Source organism: Hyla sarda, chromosome 7 (genome assembly GCF_029499605.1).
Source record: "Hyla sarda isolate aHylSar1 chromosome 7, aHylSar1.hap1, whole genome shotgun sequence".
NCBI lineage: Eukaryota > Metazoa > Chordata > Amphibia > Anura > Hylidae > Hyla > Hyla sarda.
Genome location: NC_079195.1, coordinates 228,786,086 through 228,809,784, shown reverse-complemented (window position 1 = coordinate 228,809,784; position 23,699 = coordinate 228,786,086). Strand labels below are relative to the sequence as shown.

General features: G+C 43.0%; 1 protein-coding gene across 2 annotated transcripts in view; it reads right to left on the bottom strand.

Moving 5' to 3' along the window:
* Positions 1-738: 738 nt before the first annotated feature.
* Positions 739-23,699, bottom strand: part of PLPP3 (phospholipid phosphatase 3) — a 77,328-nt gene continuing 54,367 nt past the window's right edge. For both annotated transcript variants that reach the window (XM_056533007.1, XM_056533006.1), the window contains exons 5-6: positions 14,177-14,353; positions 739-2,310 (exon numbers count right to left, since the gene is read on the bottom strand). In XM_056533007.1, coding sequence (XP_056388982.1) covers positions 2,197-2,310; positions 14,177-14,353 — 291 coding nt within the window. In that variant the 3' untranslated portion in view covers positions 739-2,196. The remainder of the gene's footprint in view (positions 2,311-14,176; positions 14,354-23,699) is intronic.

The following is a 23,699-nucleotide window of genomic DNA, read 5'->3' as shown; positions in this document are numbered from 1 at the left end:
TGGAGATCGGGAGGGATCTTTTTTTCCAACTTTTTAAAAACATTTTTTGTAAATAATTTCTATCCTCACCCCCCTCAGAAATTATACACACTACAGAACCCAGAAGATAACAAGAGACAAGACAACGGGATAGAATAATTATCCATTATGAGCTTTTATTTAAAAAGCATCTTTGTACAGCAATTTTTGCAAAAAAAAAAAAAAAAAAAGAAGATTTTGTATTCTACAAAACGTATTCGAATAATATTCTTTTTTTTCTCAGTTTTTCTTTTCTTTACAATATGAAACATTACAAAAATACTGACAATTTCTTTCCTTTTATACAATTGCCACTAGTTATTGCTTCCATTTAATAGTGAAATTACTACCACAGATCTAAAAAATATTTTAGTTGACTATACATAACAAAAAAAAATTAAACTTGTTGCTTGTTTTCTTTTTAAGCAGCAAAATAATAACACAGGTCGAGACACCCTAATGATCATAGTGGATATATCTAAAAATTGTTTTGTTTTTTTTATTCTTTTTTCAAAAATAATATTTTACATAGTTAATTCTTTACTGTTTTATACATTATTTATATAATATATAATATAAAAAAAATAATCAGCTTGTTTGCTAGTGTTGAAATGATAGGACGGATTTTATGTATTTTTGTTTAGTAAATATTGCGATCGATTTGTACAAACTATTTATATATAGTCCCTTTTAAGGTGTAACGGTTACAATTTTTATATATATATATATATATAGATTTGCCTTAAAATCCTCACTTTTCGATGGTTCGGTAAACACTTCATGTTGTAGCGTTGATGATTGTTGTGTGAAATGTTATGACTCAATGAACGTCGACGAGATTGGACAGACTACAATTGATTGAGGTTAGTATACCGTCCAGCGGTACCCATTAAAAACTGCTGTTTTTCGTGTACCTTGGGTATCAAACCCAAAGTCTATAGTGCTTAAAGAGTCTCAAGCAAGAAAGGCCACTAATGGTTTTTCACTTTCTAAGAGTCTTCTGGGCCAAGAAATGCGTTGGGCTTGTGTTGGGTACATTCTGTTCTTGCCGGTTATTACAGGATACAGAAAGGGGGTCAATCCTGATGTCCTTAGTGGGAATGCCAGACTCGAGTTTGGTTGGGTCAGTGGTAATTTCTTAAATATATATTTTATGTTTGTGTAAGAAGGTCCATCTTATATGGTCATCAATGGAGCCACCAACCCCCAACCATGTCTTACGAATGGTCTCCTTCCTACATGTGGTCAACAGTGGAGCCACCAACTCTAACCATGTCTCCCGAATGGTCTTCTTCCTACATGTGGTCAACAATGGAGCCACCAACCCACAACTATGTCTCCCGAATGGTCTTCTTCCTACATGTGATAAACCATGGAGCCACCAACCCCCAACCATGTCTCCCGAATGGTCTTCTTTCTACATGTGGTTAACAATGGAGCCACCAGCCCCCAACCATGTCTCCCGAATGACCTTCTTCCTACATGTGGTCAACAACCCCAACTATGAGTCCCGAATGGTTCTCCTTACTACATGTGGTCAACAATGGAGACGCCAACCCCAACCATGAGTCCTGAATGCTTCTCCTTATTACATGTAGTCAACAATTGATCCACCAACCCCCAGCCATAAGTCTTGAGTGGTTCTCCTTACTAAGTGTGGTCAACAATGAAGCCACCAACCCCCAACCATGAGTCCCATTTGGTTCTTCTTACTACGTGTGAGTGCTATTTCGTCAATAGATCTATATAGTGCTATTGTTAAAAAAAAAAAAAAATCAACTCTACTACGAGCTAAAAAATTTCTATAAAGATGACTCCCTTATGTTAACAAAAAGTTTAAAGTTCATAAATCTATGAACAATAGGTTGTTCATTAAAACATGAACAGATAAAAGACCAATTGTACATCTGGAATTCCATCTTTTGTCATCACTCGGCTGTCCATCCGTCTGAACTTCGTCCCCCACGTTGCGATCATAAGGCCTCATAGCAGACATTTCTTTTTGTTTTTTGTTTTGTTTAGTTTTTTTGTTTTTTCCGAGTCTCCGTTTGGTTGGGTCAAAGAGTCTTTCTCTACATTCTACTGTCTGATGAGATTGGAAAGCAGCAGGTCAATGAATTCACTGTCAGAAGTTCTTCTGCAATCGGTTGGCGGTAGTTTTTTCTTTTTTTTTTTCATTTATACAATATTTCGGTCAATTATGTCCACAGGTGACAGAGAGTCTTTCTTCACAGGAGGGGGGGTGATAGATGTTTTCTTCGGTGTCTTGAAGAGGTCTGATACGAAGAAAACCTGCAATAAAAAGAACAAAAATTTAGTGTTAATTTTATCATATATCATAAACAAAAAGCAAGAAAAAAATTACAAAAATAATACACATATATAACAGACTATAGTCTGTAGTCTGACTATAGACTGTGGACCTCCAGATAATAGACTGAATCCCGGGGCAATATTGTGACCCCAGAACAAATTCCTGTCATATCACTTTATATCCCAACGTGTTTTTCCCCCAGGGGCTCATCAGGGGTCAACAGAATAACAGGATCATCATGTCAAAAATAAAGTAGGGATAAAATGGCTTCAATCAATGATCCAAATATGTTTCCTTTAGAGGTAAAGCAGTGGCCTCCAAACTACGGACCTTCAGCTGTTGCAAAACTACAACACCCAGCATGCCAGGACAGCCACAGTTTGGAGACTACTGTTCTACAGCTCAATTATGAATGAAGACAAACATAAGGATATAATGCATAACATACAATACTGACCCCATGATGCAATATTGTGACCCCAGAACAAATTCCGGTCATATCACATCATATCTCGATATGTTTCCCCGCCCCCCCCCCCCCCCACCCCCCACCCCAGTTAACAGTGTGGTTCATCAGGGTACATCAAAACTATAGGATCATCATGTCAAAAAAGTAGGATAACATGGCTTCAATTAATGGTCCAAATATGGACCACTGAAGGTTTCCTTTAGCAGTGGTCTTCAAACTGTAGACCTCCAGTTGTTGCAAGACTACAACTCCCCAGCAAGCTGGAAGTTTTATTTTTGCAAAGGGATGAATGAAGTTAAACATCAGGATACAATGCATATCATAAAAAAACTGACCCCCAATGTAATATTGGGACCCCAGAACAAATTCCTGTCATATCACTTTATATTCCTACGTGTTTTTCCCCCAGGAGCTCATCAGGGGACAACAAAAGAGCAGAATCATCCTCTAAAAAAGAAAGTAAGGATAACATGGCTTCAATAAATGGTCCAAATATGGCCCACTGACTTAGTTTTTCTATAAATGTAGAGCAGTGGTCTCCAAACTGGGAACTTCCAACTGATGTAAAACTACAACACCCAGCATGCCCAGACAGCCTTTGGATGCTGTTTCCCAACCAGTGTGTCTCCAGCTGTTGCAAAACTACAACCCTCAGCATGCCCGGACAGCCTTTGGCTGCTGTTTCTCAACCGGTGTGCCTCCAGCTGTGGCAAAACTACAGCTCTCAGCATGCCCGGACAGCCGTTGGCTGTCCGGGCATGCTGAGAGTTGTAGTTTTGCAACAGCTGGAGGAACACAGTTCGGAGACCACTGGTTTAGAAAGGTTGTAGTATTCTATACGTTACTAGCAGAGTAGTAAAAGGGACGGGACACAAGCCTCAGGCCCCCTCTCCCCGCTGACATATAGGTCAAAACCAATGCAAGGAAGAGATATTCGACCACAGTTTCCTGAATACCCAATAGCGGAAGCCGCCTGCAGGATGTGAAATAGACGACATTTAAGATATCAGGGCAGGGATACGGTCACAATGGAACATAGGGGTGTGTATAGGGAAATCACCGGCCAGGTCCACCTAACTTCCTACAGTGTGAAGAGTCACCCGAGGACAACACACAATACGGGCGGAGAAATATGTAGGATAAGAAAAATAGGAGTCTCATCCGTGACTGCTGCTTTATTGGCCGGTTTTACAAGATGGCTCACGTTTTATTGCTGCGCAGTTTATTTTTCCTTTATGTAGTTAGGGGGTCGAGCCGGACATTTGCTCATTGATGGATAAAGTGTGGAACCGCCGGCTTCTGGATAATGGGAAGAAAAAAAGGGGCAATGTAAAGCTAGTCCCATATGTCCCACTCTCCCACCTGGGCCATAGAGGACCCAACATGTCCCTGTCACTTACGGTAGGGGAATAAGAATGTTGTGGGACGAGTAATGGTTTTGTATCGGGGAACAAGTTGTGTCATTGTATGAGTCCATGTATTTGGGGGGAGAATGAGAACTTCCAGATATTATTCTTATAGGAGAAAAGGAACAAAGGCGACCGCTGCACATAATGGATCTAAAGCCCGTCATACACTTCAGATTGATGACAACTCTCTCTTCTAACCTCCTCAATACACTTGTGTGCTTGGCCAAATGGAGAAATGGGAGAAAGCTGCTGCCAGATACCTCTGTCCTCTGTACCCCACGGACCCCCTGTCCAATCTAGACACCTCCAGACCCCTCTGTCCCTTCCATACTCCTCAATCTCTTCTGTAACCATCAGATTTCTATGTCCTCTTCAGAGTCCTCTATACCCCACGGACCTCATGTCCCATCTAAATACCTTCAAACTTGCCTGTCCCCTCCAGACTCCTCTGTCCCCTTCAGATTCCTTTGTTCCCCTCCAAACCCCTCTGTCTCCTCCTCCAGACTCCTCTGTCCTCCTCCAGACTCCTCTGTTCTCCTCCTTATGACTCCTCTGTCCTCCTCCTCCTAACCCCTCTGTCCTCTCCCAGACTCCTATTTTCCCCTACAAACTCATCTGTCTTCAGACCACTCTGTCCCCTCCTCCAGACTCCTCTGTCCTCCTCCAGACTCCTCTGTTCTCCTCCTCCAGACTCCTCTGTCCTCTTCCAGACTCCTCTGTCCTCTCCCAGACTCCTATGTTCCCCTCCAGACTCCTCTGTCCTCCTCCAGACTCCTCTGTTCTCCTCCTCCAGACTCCTCTGTCCTTCTCCAGACCCCTCTGTCCCCCTCCTCCAGATCCCTCTGTCCTCTCCCAGACTCCTATGTTCCCCTCCAGACTCCTCTATCCTTTTCCAGACTCCTCTGTCCCCCTCCTCCAGACTCCTCTGTCTCTTCCTCCAGACTCCTCTGTCCTCCTCCTCCAGACTCCTCTGTCTCTTCCTCCAGACTCCTTTGTCTCCTCCTCCAGACTCTTCTGTCCTCCTCCAGACTCCTCTGTCTCTTCCTCCAGACTCCTCTGTCCTCCTCCTCCAGACTCCTCTGTCTCTTCCTCCAGACTCCTTTGTCTCCTCCTCCAGACTCTTCTGTCCTCCTCCAGACTCCTCTGTTCCCCATGAATTTCCCTTGTCTTTTCCAGACCCTGTGTAGTAAATCCCTTCAATGCACCTGAGGTTTTTTTTACAGTGTGCATGGGGCATCCATAGACATACATTGTAAAAGAAATTAGGATAATTTTTGACCTTTTATGGTCAGAGTCCACTAAAAATACTCCTCATGAATGGAAAGATGAATGGCTGGTTGGGTGGATAGAATCATGTTTTGCTTACTAAGCGGGAAACTTCATACAAAAGATAATGTTTGGGACGGGGCTTTTGCTTCTCAGAAGGGTTTCTGGTACATTCCTTCAGTGATCTCATGCCACTATCATGTCACGATCTTCAGCCACTATGTCTTCTCAGGTAGGTGTCTGTAGTCTCAGGTAGGTGTCTGTAGTCTCAGGTAGGTGTCTGTAGTCTCAGGTAGATGTCTATAGTCTCAGGTAGGTGTCTGTAGTCTGTAGTCTCAGGTAGGTATCTGTAGTCTCAGGTAGGTGTCTGTAGTCTGTAATCTCAGGTAGGTGTCTGTAGTCTCAGGTAGTTGTCTGTAGTCTCAGGTAGGTGTCTGTAGTCTCAGGTAGGTGTCTGTAGACTCAAGTGTCTGTAGTCTCAGTTAGGTGTTTGTAGTCTCAGGTAGGTCTCTGTAGTCTCTGGTAGGTGTCTGTAGTCTCAGGTAGGTGTCTGTAATCTCAGGTAGGTGTCTGTAGTCTGTAGTCTCAGGTAGGTGTCTGTAGTCTCAGGTAGGTGTCTGTAGTCTCAGGTGTCTGTAGTCTCTAGTCTCAGGTAGTTGTCTGTAGACTTTAGTCTCAGGTAGGTGTTTGTAGTCTCAGGTAGGTGTCTGTAGTCTCAGGTGTCTGTACTCTCAGTTAGGTGTCTGTAGTCACAGGTGTCTGTAGTCTCAGGTAGGTGTCTGTAGTCTCAGGTGTCTGTACTCTAAGGTAGGTGTCTGTAGTCTCAGGTGTCTGTAGTCTCAGGTAGGTGTCTGTAGTCGCAGATGTCTGTAGTCTCAGGTGTCAGTAGTCTCAGGTAGGTTTCTGTAGTCTCAGGTAGGTGTCTGTAGTCTCAGGTGTCTGTAGCCTCAGGTAGGTGTCTGTAGTCTCAGGTGTCTGCAGTCGCAGGTGTCTGTAGTCTCAGGTGTTTGTAGTCTCAAGTAGGTGTCTGTAATCTCAGGTGTCTGTAGTCTCAGGTAGGTGTCTGTAGTCTCAGGAGTCTGTAGTCGCAGGTGTCTGTAGTCTCGGGTAGGTGTCTGTAGTCTCAAGTAGGTGTCTGTAGTCTCAGGAGTCTGTAGTCGCAGGTGTCTGTAGTCTCAGGTGTCTGTAGTCTCGGGTAGGTGTCTGTAGTCTCAGGTAGGTGTCTGTAGTCTCAGGTGTCTGCAGTCGCAGGTGTCTGTAGTCTCAGGTAGGTGTCTGTAGTCTCAGGTAGGTGTCTTTAGTCTCAGGAGTCTGTAGTCTCAGGTGTCTGTAGTCTCTCAGGTAGGTGTCTGTAGTCTCAGGTAGGTGTCTGTAGTCTCAGGTAGGTGTCTGTAGTCTCAGGTAGGTCTCTGTAGTCAGCGCTGCTCATGGACTCAGTTACTATAAAGTGATCTCAGCCTTTATAAATCCCTTTGGGCCTCCGCAGGTATCTGGAGTGACAGCTCCGGGATTGTTAACTCATTAATACGTTGCACTTTGTCCTCTTTTTCGGCAGCTGTCGACCATTTCCCAATGGCCGGAGGTTAAATAAACAACTGGCAGAGCTGTGAAACCCAACCTCTCCGGGGCCGCGAATTCTCCGGGTCACACAATGATGGAGAGTGAAGGGAAAAGCTTCTGGTCTTGGGCTTGGTCCATTTCCTGCAACGTGAAGTTCTCCACCCAAAAAATAAACTCCCCAGGTCTTCTCGGGGATTGGAATGTGCATTCATTCCCGGCCCGTGGATCGGATTGGACAGTTTTTTTTGGGCACCATCGTCTATTTTTTGGCACATTTTAGTGGAAATCAAACACTTCTGTGGGAATATCACAGACACCGGCCGCCAGGATAGAAAGTCTTACGAATTAACGCTGACTTTGGAATTTTTGGAGTTACCTAAAGCCAGATATATCCTTAAAGGGGTACTCCAGAGGAAAAAAATTAAATTCATATCAACTGATGCCAGAAAGTCATACAGATTTGTAAATTACCTCTATTAAAAAATCTTAATCCTTCCAGTACTTATCAGTTGCTTTATGCTCCAGAGGAAGTTGTGTAGTACTTTCCAGTCTGACCACAATGCTTTCTGCTGCCACCTCTGTCCATGTCAGGAACTGTCCAGAGCAGGAGAGGTTTGCTATGGAGATTTGCTCCTACCCTGGACAGTTCCTGACATGGACAGAGGTGTCAGCAGAGAGCACTGTGGTCAGACTGAAAAGAACTACACAACTTTCTCTAGAGCATACAGCAGCTGATAAGTACTGGAAGGGTTAAACATTTTAAATAGAAGTCATTTACAAAACTGTTTAACTTTTTGGCACCAGTTAATAAAATAAAAAAATTGCTTTCCACCGGAGTACCCCTTTAATGCAACAAGAAGATCATGTACACGCAGACTAGAAAGGGGGCTTGAGCCCCTGACTTTTGATGTCCGCGCACGTTCCTGTGTAACAATATTAACTTCCTGAACTTATAATTTACAAATCTGTTTAATTTCTGGAGCCAGAGGATATGAAATAAAAAAGTTTTCCACCGGAGTACCCCTTTAAAAACTGTGGTGAAACGAAGAACCTTTGGTTTTTGTCTGTTTTGTTCTATTTATGCCTGGGAAAGCTGGGTGACCACCAGTAGGGCTGTATAGGGTTTGCACTTTTTTTGGGTGGCGGTTGTTGGTTTTTTGCAGCGTGACTCATCTTAGGACACGACAATGAGTCTTTGTAGCTGGTGAGATGTTGTGTCCTCCGTATGGGATGTGATAAAGGTCAGCGCGCGCTCACATCCTGCCGCAGAGGCCGCGGCCATGACAGTTCTCTATAGAATTATGATGATTTCATGACAGGTCCGAGCTCCGGCAGTGAAAACTCATCACGCCAGCATTACCAATAATAAGACTCTATTCCTATATCCGGGAGAGATGACCTCAGTCTGTGCCCAGAGCGTTGTGTTGTAGCTGCATCTACGATGACATTTGTGTGAAACTGAACCGGCGGTGGCTCCAGCGGCGGCATCATCGGCGCCCGTCATAATAAATTGCCACTGTCTCATCCAACAGAGACTAAGAATGAGTCAATGGCTTTATTTTTGACAAGACTGAAGACATTAAAATATATCTTTGAATATCCCAACGTGTTTCTCCCCATTTAGCAGTGGGTTTAATCAGGGGACAGCAAAACAATATGATCGTCATGTGAAAAAGAAAGGTATAGAAGTAGGTATAACGTGGATTAAATCAATGGTCCAAATATGGATGACTGGTACGTAAGTCACAGAATCCCTGTACCCTTTAGGGACGTTGTAAAATAGAAACAATGTAAGGACACACAATAGTTTAAGACCCCCATATAAGACCAGCTGTTTCCTATGTGGTTGTCATACGTCATTGTGTAAAAACTGCTTTGTCCCTAAACATTTTTACAAGACTGAGATAGTCAACACAGTAAACCAGAAGGAACGCGCAGCAACGTCATGTAGATGTCACTTGTGTGTAGTATATAGACTACAATGGCGAGAAAGTGAATACCTTAGGCCGATATTTATCTGTATATAGTGAATATCTTAGGATAATACTTATCTGTATATAGTGAATATCTTAGGACAATACTTATCTGTATATAGTGAATATCTTAGGATAATACTTATCTGTATATAGTGAATATCTTAGGACAATACTTATCTGTATATAGTGAATATCTTAGGATAATACTTATCTGTATATAGTGAATATCTTAGGATAATACTTATCTGTATATAGTGAATATCTTAGGACAATACTTATCTGTATATAGTGAATATCTTAGGATAATACTTATCTGTATATAGTGAATATCTTAGGACAATACTTATCTGTATATAGTGAATATCTTAGGACAATACTTATCTGTATATAGTGAATATCTTAGGATAATACTTATCTGTATATAGTCAATATCTTAGGACAATACTTATCTGTATATAGGGAATATCTTAGGACAATACTTATCTGTATATAGTGAATATCTTAGGATAATACTTATCTGTATATAGTGAATATCTTAGGACAATACTTATCTGTATATAGTGAATATCTTAGGATAATACTTATCTGTATATAGTGAATATCTTAGGATAATACTTATCTGTATATAGTGAATATCTTAGGATAATACTTATCTATATATAGTGAATATCTTAGGATGATACTTATCTGTATATAGTGAATATCTTAGGACAATACTTATCTGTATATAGTGAATATCTTAGGATAATACTTATCTGTATATAGGGAATATCTTAGGATAATACTTATCTGTATATAGTGAATATCTTAGGATAATACTTATCTGTATATAGGGAATATCTTAGGACAATACTTATCTGTATATAGTGAATATCTTAGGATAATACTTATCTGTATATAGTGAATATCTTAGGACAATACTTATCTGTATATAGTGAATATCTTAGGACAATACTTATCTGTATATAGTGAATATCTTAGGATAATACTTATCTGTATATAGTGAATATCTTAGGATAATACTTATCTATATATAGTGAATATCTTAGGCCAATACTTATCTGTATATAGTGAATATCTTAGGATAATACTTATCTGTATATAGTGAATATCTTAGGATAATACTTATCTGTATATAGTGAATATCTAAGATACTTATCTGTATATAGTGAATATCTTAGGACAATACTTATCTGTATATAGTGAATATCTTAGGATAATACTTATCTGTATATAGTGAATATCTTAGGATAATACTTATCTGTATATAGTGAATATCTTAGGATAATACTTATCTGTATATAGTGAATATCTTAGGACAATACTTATCTGTATATAGTGAATATCTTAGGCCAATACTTATCTGTATATAGTGAATATCTTAGGACAATACTTATCTGTATATAGTGAATATCTTAGGATAATACTTATCTGTATATAGTGAATATCTTAGGATAATACTTATCTGTATATAGTGAATATCTAAGATACTTATCTGTATATAGTGAATATCTTAGGATAATACTTATCTGTATATAGTGAATATTTTAGGATGATACTTATCTGTATATAGTGAATATCTTAGGACAATACTTATCTGTATATAGTGAATATCTTAGGATAATACTTATCTGTATATAGTGAATATCTTAGGATAATACTTATCTGTATATAGTGAATATCCTAGGATAATACTTATCTGTATATAGTGAATATCTTAGGATAATACTTATCTGTATATAGTGAATATCTTAGGATAATACTTATCTGTATATAGTGAATATCTTAGGATAATACTTATCTGTATATAGTGAGTATCTTAGGACAATACTTATCTGTATATAGTGAATATCTTAGGATAATACTTATCTGTATATAGTGAATATCTTAGGATAATACTTATCTGTATATAGTGAATATCTAAGATACTTATCTGTATATAGTGAATATCTTAGGATAATACTTATCTGTATATAGTGAATATTTTAGGATGATACTTATCTGTATATAGTGAATATCTTAGGACAATACTTATCTGTATATAGTGAATATCTTAGGATAATACTTATCTGTATATAGTGAATATCTTAGGATAATACTTATCTGTATATAGTGAATATCCTAGGATAATACTTATCTGTATATAGTGAATATCTTAGGATAATACTTATCTGTATATAGTGAATATCTTAGGATAATACTTATCTGTATATAGTGAATATCTTAGGTCGATACTTATCTGTATATAACAGTGTTTTCCAACAGGTTGCCTCCAGCCGTTGCAAAACTTCCACTCCCAGCATGCCCGGACAGCCGAAGGCTGTCCGGGCATGCTGGGAGTAGAAGATTTGCAATGGCTGGAGGCACTCTGGTTGGGAAACACTGCTCTAAGTTCAGAGGTACCCTTTTTAGTCTTGGGTTTCAAGGTACCTTTATGGTGAACAACAAGACTCGACCACAATTAAAAGCAATGAGTATTGAGTTTAAATGTCACATTGACTTTTGCATAACTTGAACTTTGATGGTTGAGCAGTCAGGCCACCACAGAAACCACCACGTAGCCCAAGACTCATCCATAAAAGAACTATAAGACCAATAACCAGCACTAAAAATTGGGGTGTTTATGGTAACAAAGTGAATACTGTGAATGACCAAAACTTGCAAATTTTGAGCAAAACTGCTTATCCCAAATCCCCCCCCCCCCCCCCCCCCTCCGAGGTTCAAGGTCCAGACCTACAACTGAGACAATTGCTGCCTTCTGAAGAAAAAGCTGTGTATCTTTGTCTCGAAAAATTGTTGCCCGTGTTTTTCTTTTGTCAACGCGAAAGACTTTTCCTCAGATAAAACTGCAGACATCATGTTGATTACTTGGATAATTTTCCACTCTACTCTTAAATTAAGTGCTACCACATGGTCATAGGTCATAAAAAAGAAAAGAAAAGACCACGATGGCGGCCCGGGCGCTGCTTGTTGTGTAAACTGCCTGGGAACAAGCGATGTGGCTTCGAGCCGCAATCATGGTCGACGCGGTGACACAAATCTGCAATCAAGAGGGTTTTTGTTTCTCCGCCGAGCTGGCAAAGGTTCCCAGGGAAGGCATGTGCTGGCGCAGCACAGGGGGGCAAATACTTGTAGTGAGAAATACTCAAAGCCGGCCATAAAGACGTGGGTTTTTTTTGCTGGTGGAGACGCCAAGACGACGAGCATGTTTACAGGCTGATCATTACGCCAATAACTCATGGTTAAAGGGGTACTCCGCCCCGAGACATCTTATCCCCTATCCAAAGGGGCTGGGGACCCCCTCGATCTCTGTGCTGCACCCGGTGTTCGTTCAGATCATCGAGTTCATTGCCGGAGGCTCCTGACGTCAAGGCCACACCAAAACAATGCAAGTCTATGGGAGGGGGCGTGACCGTGACATCACGTGCCTCCGCACTGCATTGCCAGTCATCCGGCATTGGAGCAAAGTTTGCTCAGGGTTACTCCAAGAAGGGGTACTCCGCCCCTAGACAAGGGGTAGGGGACCATGAGAAGGGGTATTCCGCCACTAGACATCTTATCCCCTATCCTTTGGATAGGGGATAAGATGTCTAGGGGCGAGTACCCCTTTATGTTCCCTTCTACCAGTCTGTTTCCCCAGAGATTCAACCAATCCAATGGCATAAGAATGGGCCAGCCAAGGAAAAACAAGAAGAATTATTATTTTTATCGACCTATGTCTATGTCTAGGCTGGTAATATGTTATATATATATATATATATATATATTCTTCAACAATTATACTGTATCTTCCACGGATGAGATCTGAACTAGAGATTCCCTTGAAGTTCTAAAAACAAAAGAGGACAGGAATAGTTTTTGCATCAAAACGAACATATGGAAAATTAATGCAGACAGGTTTTGGACCCAGCTGTATTGTTAGTCATGGTTATGTCGGGCAGATCTACCCCAATGAATGTTCAAACATGCAACATGGTCAAATTGGTGTCTTGACAAGAGAAATGATTGCAAGAAGTTGCTAGTTATGATCAAAGTATTCAGCAAGATGGAATTAATGCAAAAACCTAACCACTTTTCCAGTATATTTGGCCATAGTACCAGAACTGGTTTTGTCTTGCCAAGACACCCATTTGACCACATTGCATGGTAGAACATTCATTGGGGCAGATCTGCCCAACTTCAAGAGATTGCCAATGACTAAGGATCCAGCCAGGTCCAAAACCCGTTGATGTTCCATATGTTGGTTTTCACTGCATCCTTCGTGTCTGACATATTCTGTCTCTAAAATTCAAGGGATTCTTCAGTTCAGATCTTCTCCAAAGAAGATACGGTACAATTGCTAAAGAATATAGACATAGGCCGGTAAAAAAAATAATTCTTCCTGTCTTCCCTGGCTCGCCCATTGATGCCATTGTATTGGATGGGAATATTATCTGTGGAAACAAAGTATCGGAATTGTAGAATAGAACTTTAAGAGGTACTCCACTGCCTGAGCGTTTGGAGCAGTTTGTTCCGAAAGCTGGGTGTGGGCTGTGGGGGTCGTGATGTCACGGCCACGCCCCTCGCAGATCACCTCACACCCCCTCAATGCAAGTCTATGGGATGGGGCGTGGCAGCCCGCACCCAGCGTTTGGAACAAAATGTTCCAAACTCTTGGGCAGTGGAGTACCTCTTTAACCATCAGTTATCAAGGGAGAATACCGATAAACATAGGAATTTATTTTTTATTTTTTTGGTGTTGGTGGGGGTGAGGGGATATCCAGGACAGAGCCTTAGTGTCCCAATTTAGGAAATATCTCTAGATAGGACCACAATCCAGATCTGAGTCACAGCTCAATGATTCCACCATTACTTACACTTAAAGGGGTTACTCCACCGCTCCAGCATTCGGAACATTTTATTCCGAACACTGGGTACTGGCTGCGGGGGTCGTGATGTCATGGCCACGCCCCTTGGTACATCACATCATGCCACGCCTCCTCAATGCAAGTCTATGGAAGGGGGCGTGGCGTGATGTCACGAGGGTCGTGATCGTGACATCACAACCCCTGCAGCCCGCACCCAGCATTCGGTACAAAATGTTTTGAACGCTGGGGCAGTGGAGTACCCCTTTAGGACAGAATTCTCTTGTGTTCATGGTCATTCTGTATAAAAAGATACTTACTATGCAATAAGCCACCAACGCTCCTTGCACGAATCCAGCCAGCACGTCGGAGGGATGATGCTTGTGGTCGGAGACTCTGGATAACCCTGTGTAGAAGGCCATCATAAGGAGGGTGAACTGCAGCAGCGGGCGCAGGAGGCGGGCCCCTCGCCATGTAAATCTGGACTGAAGGTAAAACTAAAAAAGAAGAAAAATAATCATTATTTTTAGTAGTTAGTCATTGGTCTATACATATGTGTTACGTTTATATACTATGGTGGCCACTAGGGGCGCTGTTCTCTTCATACATGAAGACTAAACATGGCAGCTCCCAACTCTACAGGAATCAAAACTTTTCGAAAATTCTTTGTTTATAAAAAAAAAAAAGGAAACAACTTTATTGAATAAATTTGAACAAATCCTCGTCCTCCACCTGATCTACTAAAACTTTATTTTTTTTCCCTTCATCTCCCAAAATGCCTCCAGCAGTCACCAAACTCTTAATTTAGCTAAAATTACATTTACTGGCAAAAGCCGGTGATTAGCAACAGGAGGAGAGAAGGCCACAGGCAAGTCAAGGCCGCGATCTGTCAGTATGGAGGATGCTGACGGCTTGTAAATGTCTAGGCCAAGGAAACTACTGTGCAATGTAAACTCCAGGGCTGAGGCGCGTGACGTTATTTCCCAACCGACCGGCTGAAGGCGTCAAATTTAGTTGTTTTTTTTTATTTCCAAAAATAACATTTTTCAGGTCTTTTCTTTTCCACATAAATGTAATTAATCAAAATTTTGCTGTACATAAATAATGTGTTATTTGTCATTTTGCTGAGAATAAATTAAGTTGGTTATGAAATGAATCATTTTTAGATATGAATTTTTTTTCCCAAAAATTAAAAAACAAACAAACAGAAAACTGTTTTAAAGGGGTACTCTAGCGTTTTGCTAAGATTCATATCAAGAATGGCTTGGAATAGAAAAGAAACCCTTTACTTACCTATCTCTGGTACCCCGGAACTCCCATTCAGCTCTGTCCTGTCCCAATTTTCTGTCTTCTTCCTGCTGCCATGACAAGCACTTAGCGCAGGACCTGCCGGCTCAGCCAATCACTGGTTGAGACAGAACACTGCTGTGGCCAGTGATTGGCTAAGCCAGCAGGTCCTACACTGAGTGCTCCTCTTGGAAGCCGGATAAAGAGGGAACAGGAGCTGTGGGGGACCAGGGCTAGGTGAGTATACATATTTATATATATATATATATATATATATATATATTTTAAAGGGGTACTCTGGCGCTAAGACATCTTATCCCCTATCCAAAGGATAAGGGGATAAGATGCCTGATCGCGGGGGTCCCGCCGCTGGGGACCCCCGTGATCTTCCACGCCGCAACCCATTAGAATCAGCCCCTGGAGCGTGCTCGCTCCGGGTCTAATTACTGGCGATCACAGGGACGGAGCATTGTGACATCACGGCTCCGCCCCGTGTGATGTCACTATGCCCTGTCCCCGTGATCGCCAGTAATCAGACCCGGAGCGAGCATGCTCCGGGGGCTGATTCTAACGGGGTGCAGCGCGGAAGATCACGGGGGTCCCCAGCGGCGGAACCCCCGCGATCAGGCATCTTATCCCCTTATCCTTTGGATAGGGGATAAGATGTCTTAGCGACGGAGTGCCCCTTTAAAATTTATTTCTAGGCTAGTGGAAGTCATTGATAGGAGAGTCCAAAGTAGGGATCTCCAGAGCTCAGCTTTCTTTGTCAGACCATGGAGCAGCAGTGCGCACGTGTGATCGCCTCCTCCACTCAACCAGAGAGACATCGGGACCCTCGGTTCCCTGACTGGTAGGGTTCCCAATGGGTAGACCCCACTGTTTGGACAGTTATTACCCATCCTATCCTAGATGATTAGTGCCATTCAAACCCCCTTGAAAGAAGACTATCCCTTTAAGACCACAAGGTAGCAAAGGAAAGCACTGTATACATTGTATCTATATATGTCGCGAGAGATTCATTGCTGCTATTTCCTCTTGGACTCTGGCCCAGTCCACTTGTCAGATTTCTGTGGGAACAATCCGAAACAAAGAGGAAGAGATGCGGGGAAGGTGGACGCTTCTAGGTTAGGATGAGTACAAGGGGCAGCTGACGAGACCCAATGACGGACCCCTCCCTTCCTATAGGAAGGAAACTGAGGGAACGGCCCCGGACTCCGCGGCTGGAGGTGACTTCTGTATTCTGACGAATGACTTCATACAATCATCAGGACACATCCTCAGGTTACCGAAACTTTCTGACCTCTAGAGATCGTGAAGGACGTACATGACCCAAAAACTGCAAAAACATCATTATCACAACCAAACTGGTTACACAGTATTGGGAGACACATTACTCTATACCTGTCATGGCCGTCACCCAGCTCTTCTACAAACAGCTGACTTCTTTTATTTACTTATTTTTTGCACAATTTAATACATTTCTCCGCTTCCTGCCTCTGTTTACATTGTAGCCGGTTCCTTACTCTGTTTACATTGTAGCCGGTTCCTTACTCTGTTTACATTGTAGCCGGTTCCTTACTCTGCCCTGAATTTCCGATTTATTTTTCCTGCAAAGTCAGCAGCTTTTTCTCTTCTGCCCTCAAACCAGATGACGGATTTCACTTGTCTCGAGATGACGTCAAATGACAGCGGCTTTCGTTTCCTAGTGCTGCCCTTTGACCCGGGAACTGATGCTTCCTTTGTCATGGACTTAAGTAACTGGAAGGGGTCGTCCATAAAAAATCCAAGGTGATTCATAGGGAAGAGTCAGTTAGAGAGAAGGGGGGGAAAGTGACAGGAACTCAGGGATTTTATAGATTTTTTTCCCCCCGCATTTAAGGCAAAGTTATTGCACAACAGAAGTTTAAAGAGACATTCGCTTTTATATTCGCCAATGAAGATGGCGCTCCAGGTTAGGCCTGGTTCACATCACCATTTTACCATCCGATTAACAGACAGTAAAATTGGACAAAATCGGATTACCTGAAATCGTATTTAAAAAATTGTTTGGCATCTGATTTAAAATCGCATCAAAAAATCATACAGCTGAAAATTTCATCTGATTTTTCACGAAAAATCTGATTGTGTTTGGAAAATTCTATGTTTGTCAAGGGCAATAAAGTTTATTTAAAGACGCTACTGTGAAAGTGTGAATGTTTAAAAAAAATTTTGTGCGATAAATCTGATGAAATAGCGCAGTCACACGATTCAATACGATTTACATAGGCCATAATAATAAAAAAAAAAATCGGACACGATTTTTATACGATTTTGCATCTGGACAAAAAATCGTGGTCAACCATGATTTTACCCCCGATCTAAAATCGTGTAAATTCGGATGCGGATCAAAACTGATGCATGTGTTGGATATGATTACTGAATGGTAGTCAATGGATACGACTTAGCATGTAGATTGGCTGTCTGGGCATGCTGGGAGTTGTAGTATTGCAACAGCTGGAGGGCTGCAGGATAGACTCCTACAATTCTTCCCAAGGTTTCCCAGCCAGGATGCCTCCAGCTGTTGCAAAACTTCAACTTCCAGCATGCCCGGACAGCGAAAGGCCAATGTTTCCCAACCAGGGTGGCTCCAGCTGTTGCTAAACTACAACTCCCAGCATGCCCGGACAGCGAAAGGCCAATGTTTCCCAACTAGGATACCTTCAGTTGTTGCAAAACTACAACTCCCAGCATGCCTGGACAGCCGAAGGCTGTCCAGGCATGCTGGGAGTTGTAGTTTTGAAACAGCTGGAGGCACCCTGGTTGGGAAACAATATTCTATGGATAGACACGCCGTCATATGATCCATCTGGATGATTGCACACACATAATAGCCTTCTACCCCTGACGTTTATTCCAATTTATTTCCAGTTCAGTAAATCTTTTCCCCCTAATGAGTAGTAAATTATCTCTATTGAATCCAGGGCAATGTCCCCCAAGTCATTGTACACTGCTCAAAAATAATAAAGGGAACATTAAGATAACACATCCTAGATCTGAAAGAATGAACTAATCGTATGAAATCCTTTCCTCTTTACAACTTGACAACAAAATCACACAAAAATTATCAATGGAAATCATCAACCCATGGAGGTCTGGATATGGAGTCACACTCAAAATCACAGTGGAAAACCGCACTACAGGCTGATCCAACTTTATGTAATGTCCTTAATACAAGCCCCAATGAGGCTCAGTAGTGTGTGTGGCCTCCACGTGCCCGTATGACCTCCCTACAACGCCTGGGCATGCTCCTGATGAGGTGAAGGATGGTCGCCTGAGGGATGTCCTCCCAGACCTGGACTAAAGCATCCGCCAACTCCTGGACAGTCTGTGGTGGATGGAGCGAGACGTCCCAGATGTGCTCAATCGGATTCAGGGGAACGGGCGGGCCAGTCCATAGCATCAATGCCTTCCTCTTGTAGGAACTGCTGACACACTCCAGACACATGAGGTCTAGCATTGTCTTGTATTAGGAGGAACCCAACCGCACCAGCATATGGTCTCACAAGGGGTCTGAGGATCTCATCTCGGTACCTAATGGCAGTCAGGCTACCTCTGGCAAACACATATAGGGCTGTGCGGCCCCCCCAAAGAAATGCCACCCCACATCATTACTGACCCACCGCCAAACCGGTCATGCTGGAGGATGTTGCAGGCAGCAGAACGTTCTCCACAGCGTCTCCAGACTCTGTCACGTCTGTCACATGTGCTCAGTGTGAACTTGCTTTCATCTGTGAAGAGCACAGGGCGCCAGTGGCGAATTTGCCAATCTTGGTGTTCTCTGGCAAATGCCAAACGTCCTGCACGGTGTGTGGCTGTAAGCACAACCCCCACCTGTGGACGTCGGGCCCTCATACCACCCTCATGGAGTCTATTTCTGGCAGTTTGAGTGGACACATGCACATTTGTGGCCTGCTGGAAGTAATTTTGCAGGGCTCTGGCAGTGTTCCTCCTTGCACAAAGGCGGAGGTAGCGGTCCTGCTGCTGTGTTGTTGCCCTCCTACGACCTCCTCCACGTCTCCTGATGTACTGGCTTGTCTCCTGGTACCGCCTCCACGCTCTGGACACTACGCTGACAGACACAGCAAACCTTCTTGCCACCGCTCCCATTGATGTGCCATCCTGGATGAGCTGCCCTACCTGAGCCACTTGTGTGGGTTGTAGACTCCGTCTCATGCTACCACTAGAGTGAAAGCACCGCCAGCATTCAAAAGTGACCAAAACATCAGCCAGAAAGCATAGGAACTGACAAGTGGTCTGTGGTCACCACCTGCAGAGCCACTCCTTTATTGGGGTTGTCTTGCTAATTGCCTATAATTTCCTATAATTGCCTATAATTTCCACGTGTTGTCTGTTCCATGTGAAATTGATTGTCAATCATTGTTCTTCCTGAGTGGACAGTGGGATTTCACACAAGTGTCAGTGACTTGGAGTTACATTGTGTTGTTTAAGTGTTCCCTTGATTTTTTATTTTTATTTTTTGGAGTATTTCCCAACCAGGGTGCCTCCAGCTGTTGCAAAACTTCAACTTTCAGCATGCCGGGACAGCCAAAGGCTGTCCGGGCATGCAGGGTGTTGTAGTTTTGCAACAGCTGGAGGCACACTGGTAAGGAAACAATGCCTTAAGATGGTCGGGCATGCTGGGAGTTGAAGTTTTGCAACAGCAGGAGGCAAAATGGTTGGGAGATACTGGCCTAAGGCTTTCAGGGCATGTTGGAAGTTGTAGTTTTGCAACAGCTGGAGGCACCCTGCTTGGGTAACACTGCTTTAAAGAATAAGCAGGTCGCTGAGGTCTTCAGGGCTTGCTGGGAGTTGGAGTTTCCTCACAGGTTACAAACCATAGGCTGGAGATACAAGCAGTTATATTTGGCTCCTGGACGCGCGCACCCCACCCCCGCAGCTCGACTGTTTATACTGGAGCCACTGGAATTCCCATTGTTTGGTAATGAAGGAGCTTCATCTTCCAGAGCAAATATTAAAGTGATAAGGAAACGTTTGAGGACCTCAAATAGTGACCCTGAATAGTGGTGACCTCTGCGCTCACCCTTATGGGGCGAGACCTGGTCCCTGTGATGTATGGGGACCGCACAGGGATCAGACTCCATCAATCCCTATTATCACAGGGACAACACAATGGGCGCAGATAGCGATGAGCGGAGAGGAGTGACAGAGGGGAATCTGAGCCCAGATTATCAGGGATTCCCGGGATGTAATCAGTGATCGGCTGTAGATTATCAGGGATTCCCAGGATGTAATCAGTGATCGGCTGTAGATTATCAGGGATTCCCGGGATGTAATCAGTGATCGGCTGTAGATTATCAGGGATTCCCAGGATGTAATCAGTGATCGGCTGCAGATTATCAGGGATTCCCGGGATGTAATCAGTGATCGGCTGCAGATTATCAGGGATTCCCGGGATGTAATCAGTGATCGGCTGCAGATTATCAAGGATTTCTTGGATGTAATAAATGATCGGCTGCAGATTATCAGGGATTCCCGGGATGTAATCAGTGATCGGCTGCAGATTATCAAGGATTCCCGGGATGTAATCAGTGATCAGCTGTAGATTATCAGGGATTCCCGGGATGTAATCAGTGATCAACTGCAGGTTAGCAGGGATTCCCGGGATGTAATCAGTGATCGGCTGCAGATTATCAGGGATTCCCAGGATGTAATCAGTGATCGGCTGCAGATTATCAGGGATTCCCAGGATGTAATCAGTGATCGGCTGTAGATTATCAAGGATTTCCGGGATGTAATCAGTGATCGGCTGCAGATTATCAGGAATTCCCGGGATGTAATCAGTGATCGGCTGTAGATTATCAAGGATTTCCGGGATGTAATCAGTGATCTGCTGCAGATTATCAGGGATTCCCAGGATGTAATCAGTGATTGACTGCAGATAATTAGGGATTTCCGGGATGTAATCAGTGATCAGCTGCAGATTATCATGGATTCCCAGGATGTAATCAGTGATCGGCTGCAGATTATCAGGGATTCCCAGGATGTAATCAGTGATCGACTGCAGATTATCAAGGATTCCTAGGATGAAATCAGTGATCGGCTGCAGATTATCAAGGATTCCTGGGATGTAATCAGTGATCGGCTGCAGGTTATCAGGGATTCCCAAGATGTAATCAGTGATCAGCTGCAGATTATCAGGGATTCCCGGGATGTAATCAGTGATCAGCTGCAGATTATCAAGGATTCCTGGGATGTAATCAGTGATCGGCTGCAGGTTATCAGGGATTCCCAGGATGTAATCAGTGATCGGCTGCAGATTATCAGGGATTCCCGGGATGTAATCAGTGATCGGCTGCAGATTATCAAGGATTCCTAGGATGTAATAAGTGATCGGCTGCAGATTATCAGGGATTCCCGGGATGTAATCAGTGATCGGATGCAGATCATCAAGGATTCCCGGGATGTAATCAGTGATCGGCTGCAGATTATCAGGGATTCCCGGGATGTAATCAGTGATCGGCTGTAGATTATCAAGGATTCCCAGGATGTAATCAGTGATCGGCTGCAGATTATCAGGGATTCCCGGGATGTAATCAGTGATCGGCTGTAGATTATCAAGGATTCCCAGGATGTAATCAGTGATCGGCTGTAGATTATCAGGGATTCCTAGGATGTAATAAGTGATCGGCTGCAGATTATCAGGGATTCCCGGGATGTAATCAGTGATCGGCTGCAGATTATCAGAGATTCCCGGGATGTAATCAGTGATCGGCTGCAGATTATCAAGGATTCCTAGGATGTAATAAGTGATCGGCTGCAGATTATCAGGGATTCCCGGGATGTAATCAGTGATCGGCTGCAGATTATCAGGGATTCCCGGGATGTAATCAGTGATCGGCTGTAGATTATCAAGGATTCCCAGGATGTAATCAGTGATCGGCTGCAGATTATCAGGGATTCCCGGGATGTAATCAGTGATCGGCTGTAGATTATCAAGGATTCCCAGGATGTAATCAGTGATCGGCTGTAGATTATCAGGGATTCCCGGGATGTAATCGGTGATCGGCTGCAGATTATCAGGGATTCCCGGGATGTAATCAGTGAACGGCTGCAGATTATCAGGGATTCCCGGGATGTAATCAGTGATCGGATGCAGACCAGATATCTGACTAGTAACGCGGTAATACGTCTCCAGCTATGATTAAAGCTGCAGCAGTCTCTCATCCCCCATACTTTACACTGCAGCAACGTATAAGGCCACAAGTTCTTTAGTGCACGGAGAATTTATTCAAACTATTCCAAGGACAGAATGATTATAAACCACAGCACAATGTCATGTAATATAGACTTTAATATCTGCGAAAGGCAATAAACACAGATCCCAGGCAGAACCTGGAGTAATATAGAGAATGAGTGACATGGCCGCCACCGTTCTTCCAAGGGAAGAAATAAGGGAAATGAAACGCCTGACAAACAATAACTCTGCACAGCCGCCGAGGCGGGAAGGGGCATCGGTAGATCTGCTGCCGGCTGCTGAATTATTAACCTCTTATCTGACATTGGGCCATTCACTAATCTTCAGATTTACCGCCCAGGAAGTACCTGGAGTTTCCATATACACTTTATCTTGATACATAATAATCTAAAGAGATTTATAATGATATAAAAATGCAATATGGCCCTCGTAAAATATCTGTCACCCTGCTTTCCTGGGATCCTGCATAGACCAGGGGATGTATAATTCAGGGGTCAGGAAATGTTGGGGGTGATAGTCCCTATGGACGAGGTGAAGGCAGACATCCTGGTTATCACCATAGGCCATCTACAACGCCTATAATATATAGTCCTTAGCTCAGTGTTTCCCAACCGGTGTGCCTCCGGCTGTTGCAAAACTACAACTCCCAGCATGCCCAGACAACGGATCGCTGTCCGGGCATGCTGGGTGTTGTAGTTTTGCATCAGCTGGAGGTCCACAGTTTAAAGACCACTGCTAAATGAAAACCTTCAGTGGTTTTTATTTGGACCATTGATTGAAGCCATGTTATTCTACTTTACATGAGGATTCTATTGTTTTGTTGTCCCCCTGATGAAATTCACTGTTAAATGGGAGAAAAACACGTTGGGATATAAAGTGATATGACAGGACATTGTTCTGGGGTCACAATATTGCACCTGACCACAGTGCTCTCTGCTGACACCTCTGTCCATTTTAGGAACTGTCCAGAGTAGGAGCAAATCCCCATAGCAAACCTATCCTGCTCTGGGCAGTTTCTGACACAGACAGAGGTGTCAGCAGAGAGCACTGTGGTCAGGCAGAAAGGAAATTCAAAAGGAAAAGAACTTCCTGTGGATCATACAGCAGCTGATAAGTACTGGAAGGATGAAGATTTAGAAGTAATTTACAAATCTGTTTAACTTTCTGGCAGCAGTTGATGTAAAAAAAAATAATGTTTTCCAGTGGAGTTCCTCTTTAAGTTACTAAGATTGCAAAAAAAGCAGAGCTCATCACTTCTGGTCACTTTACTCCCACTTCTGGGCATATTTGCTTAAATGAAT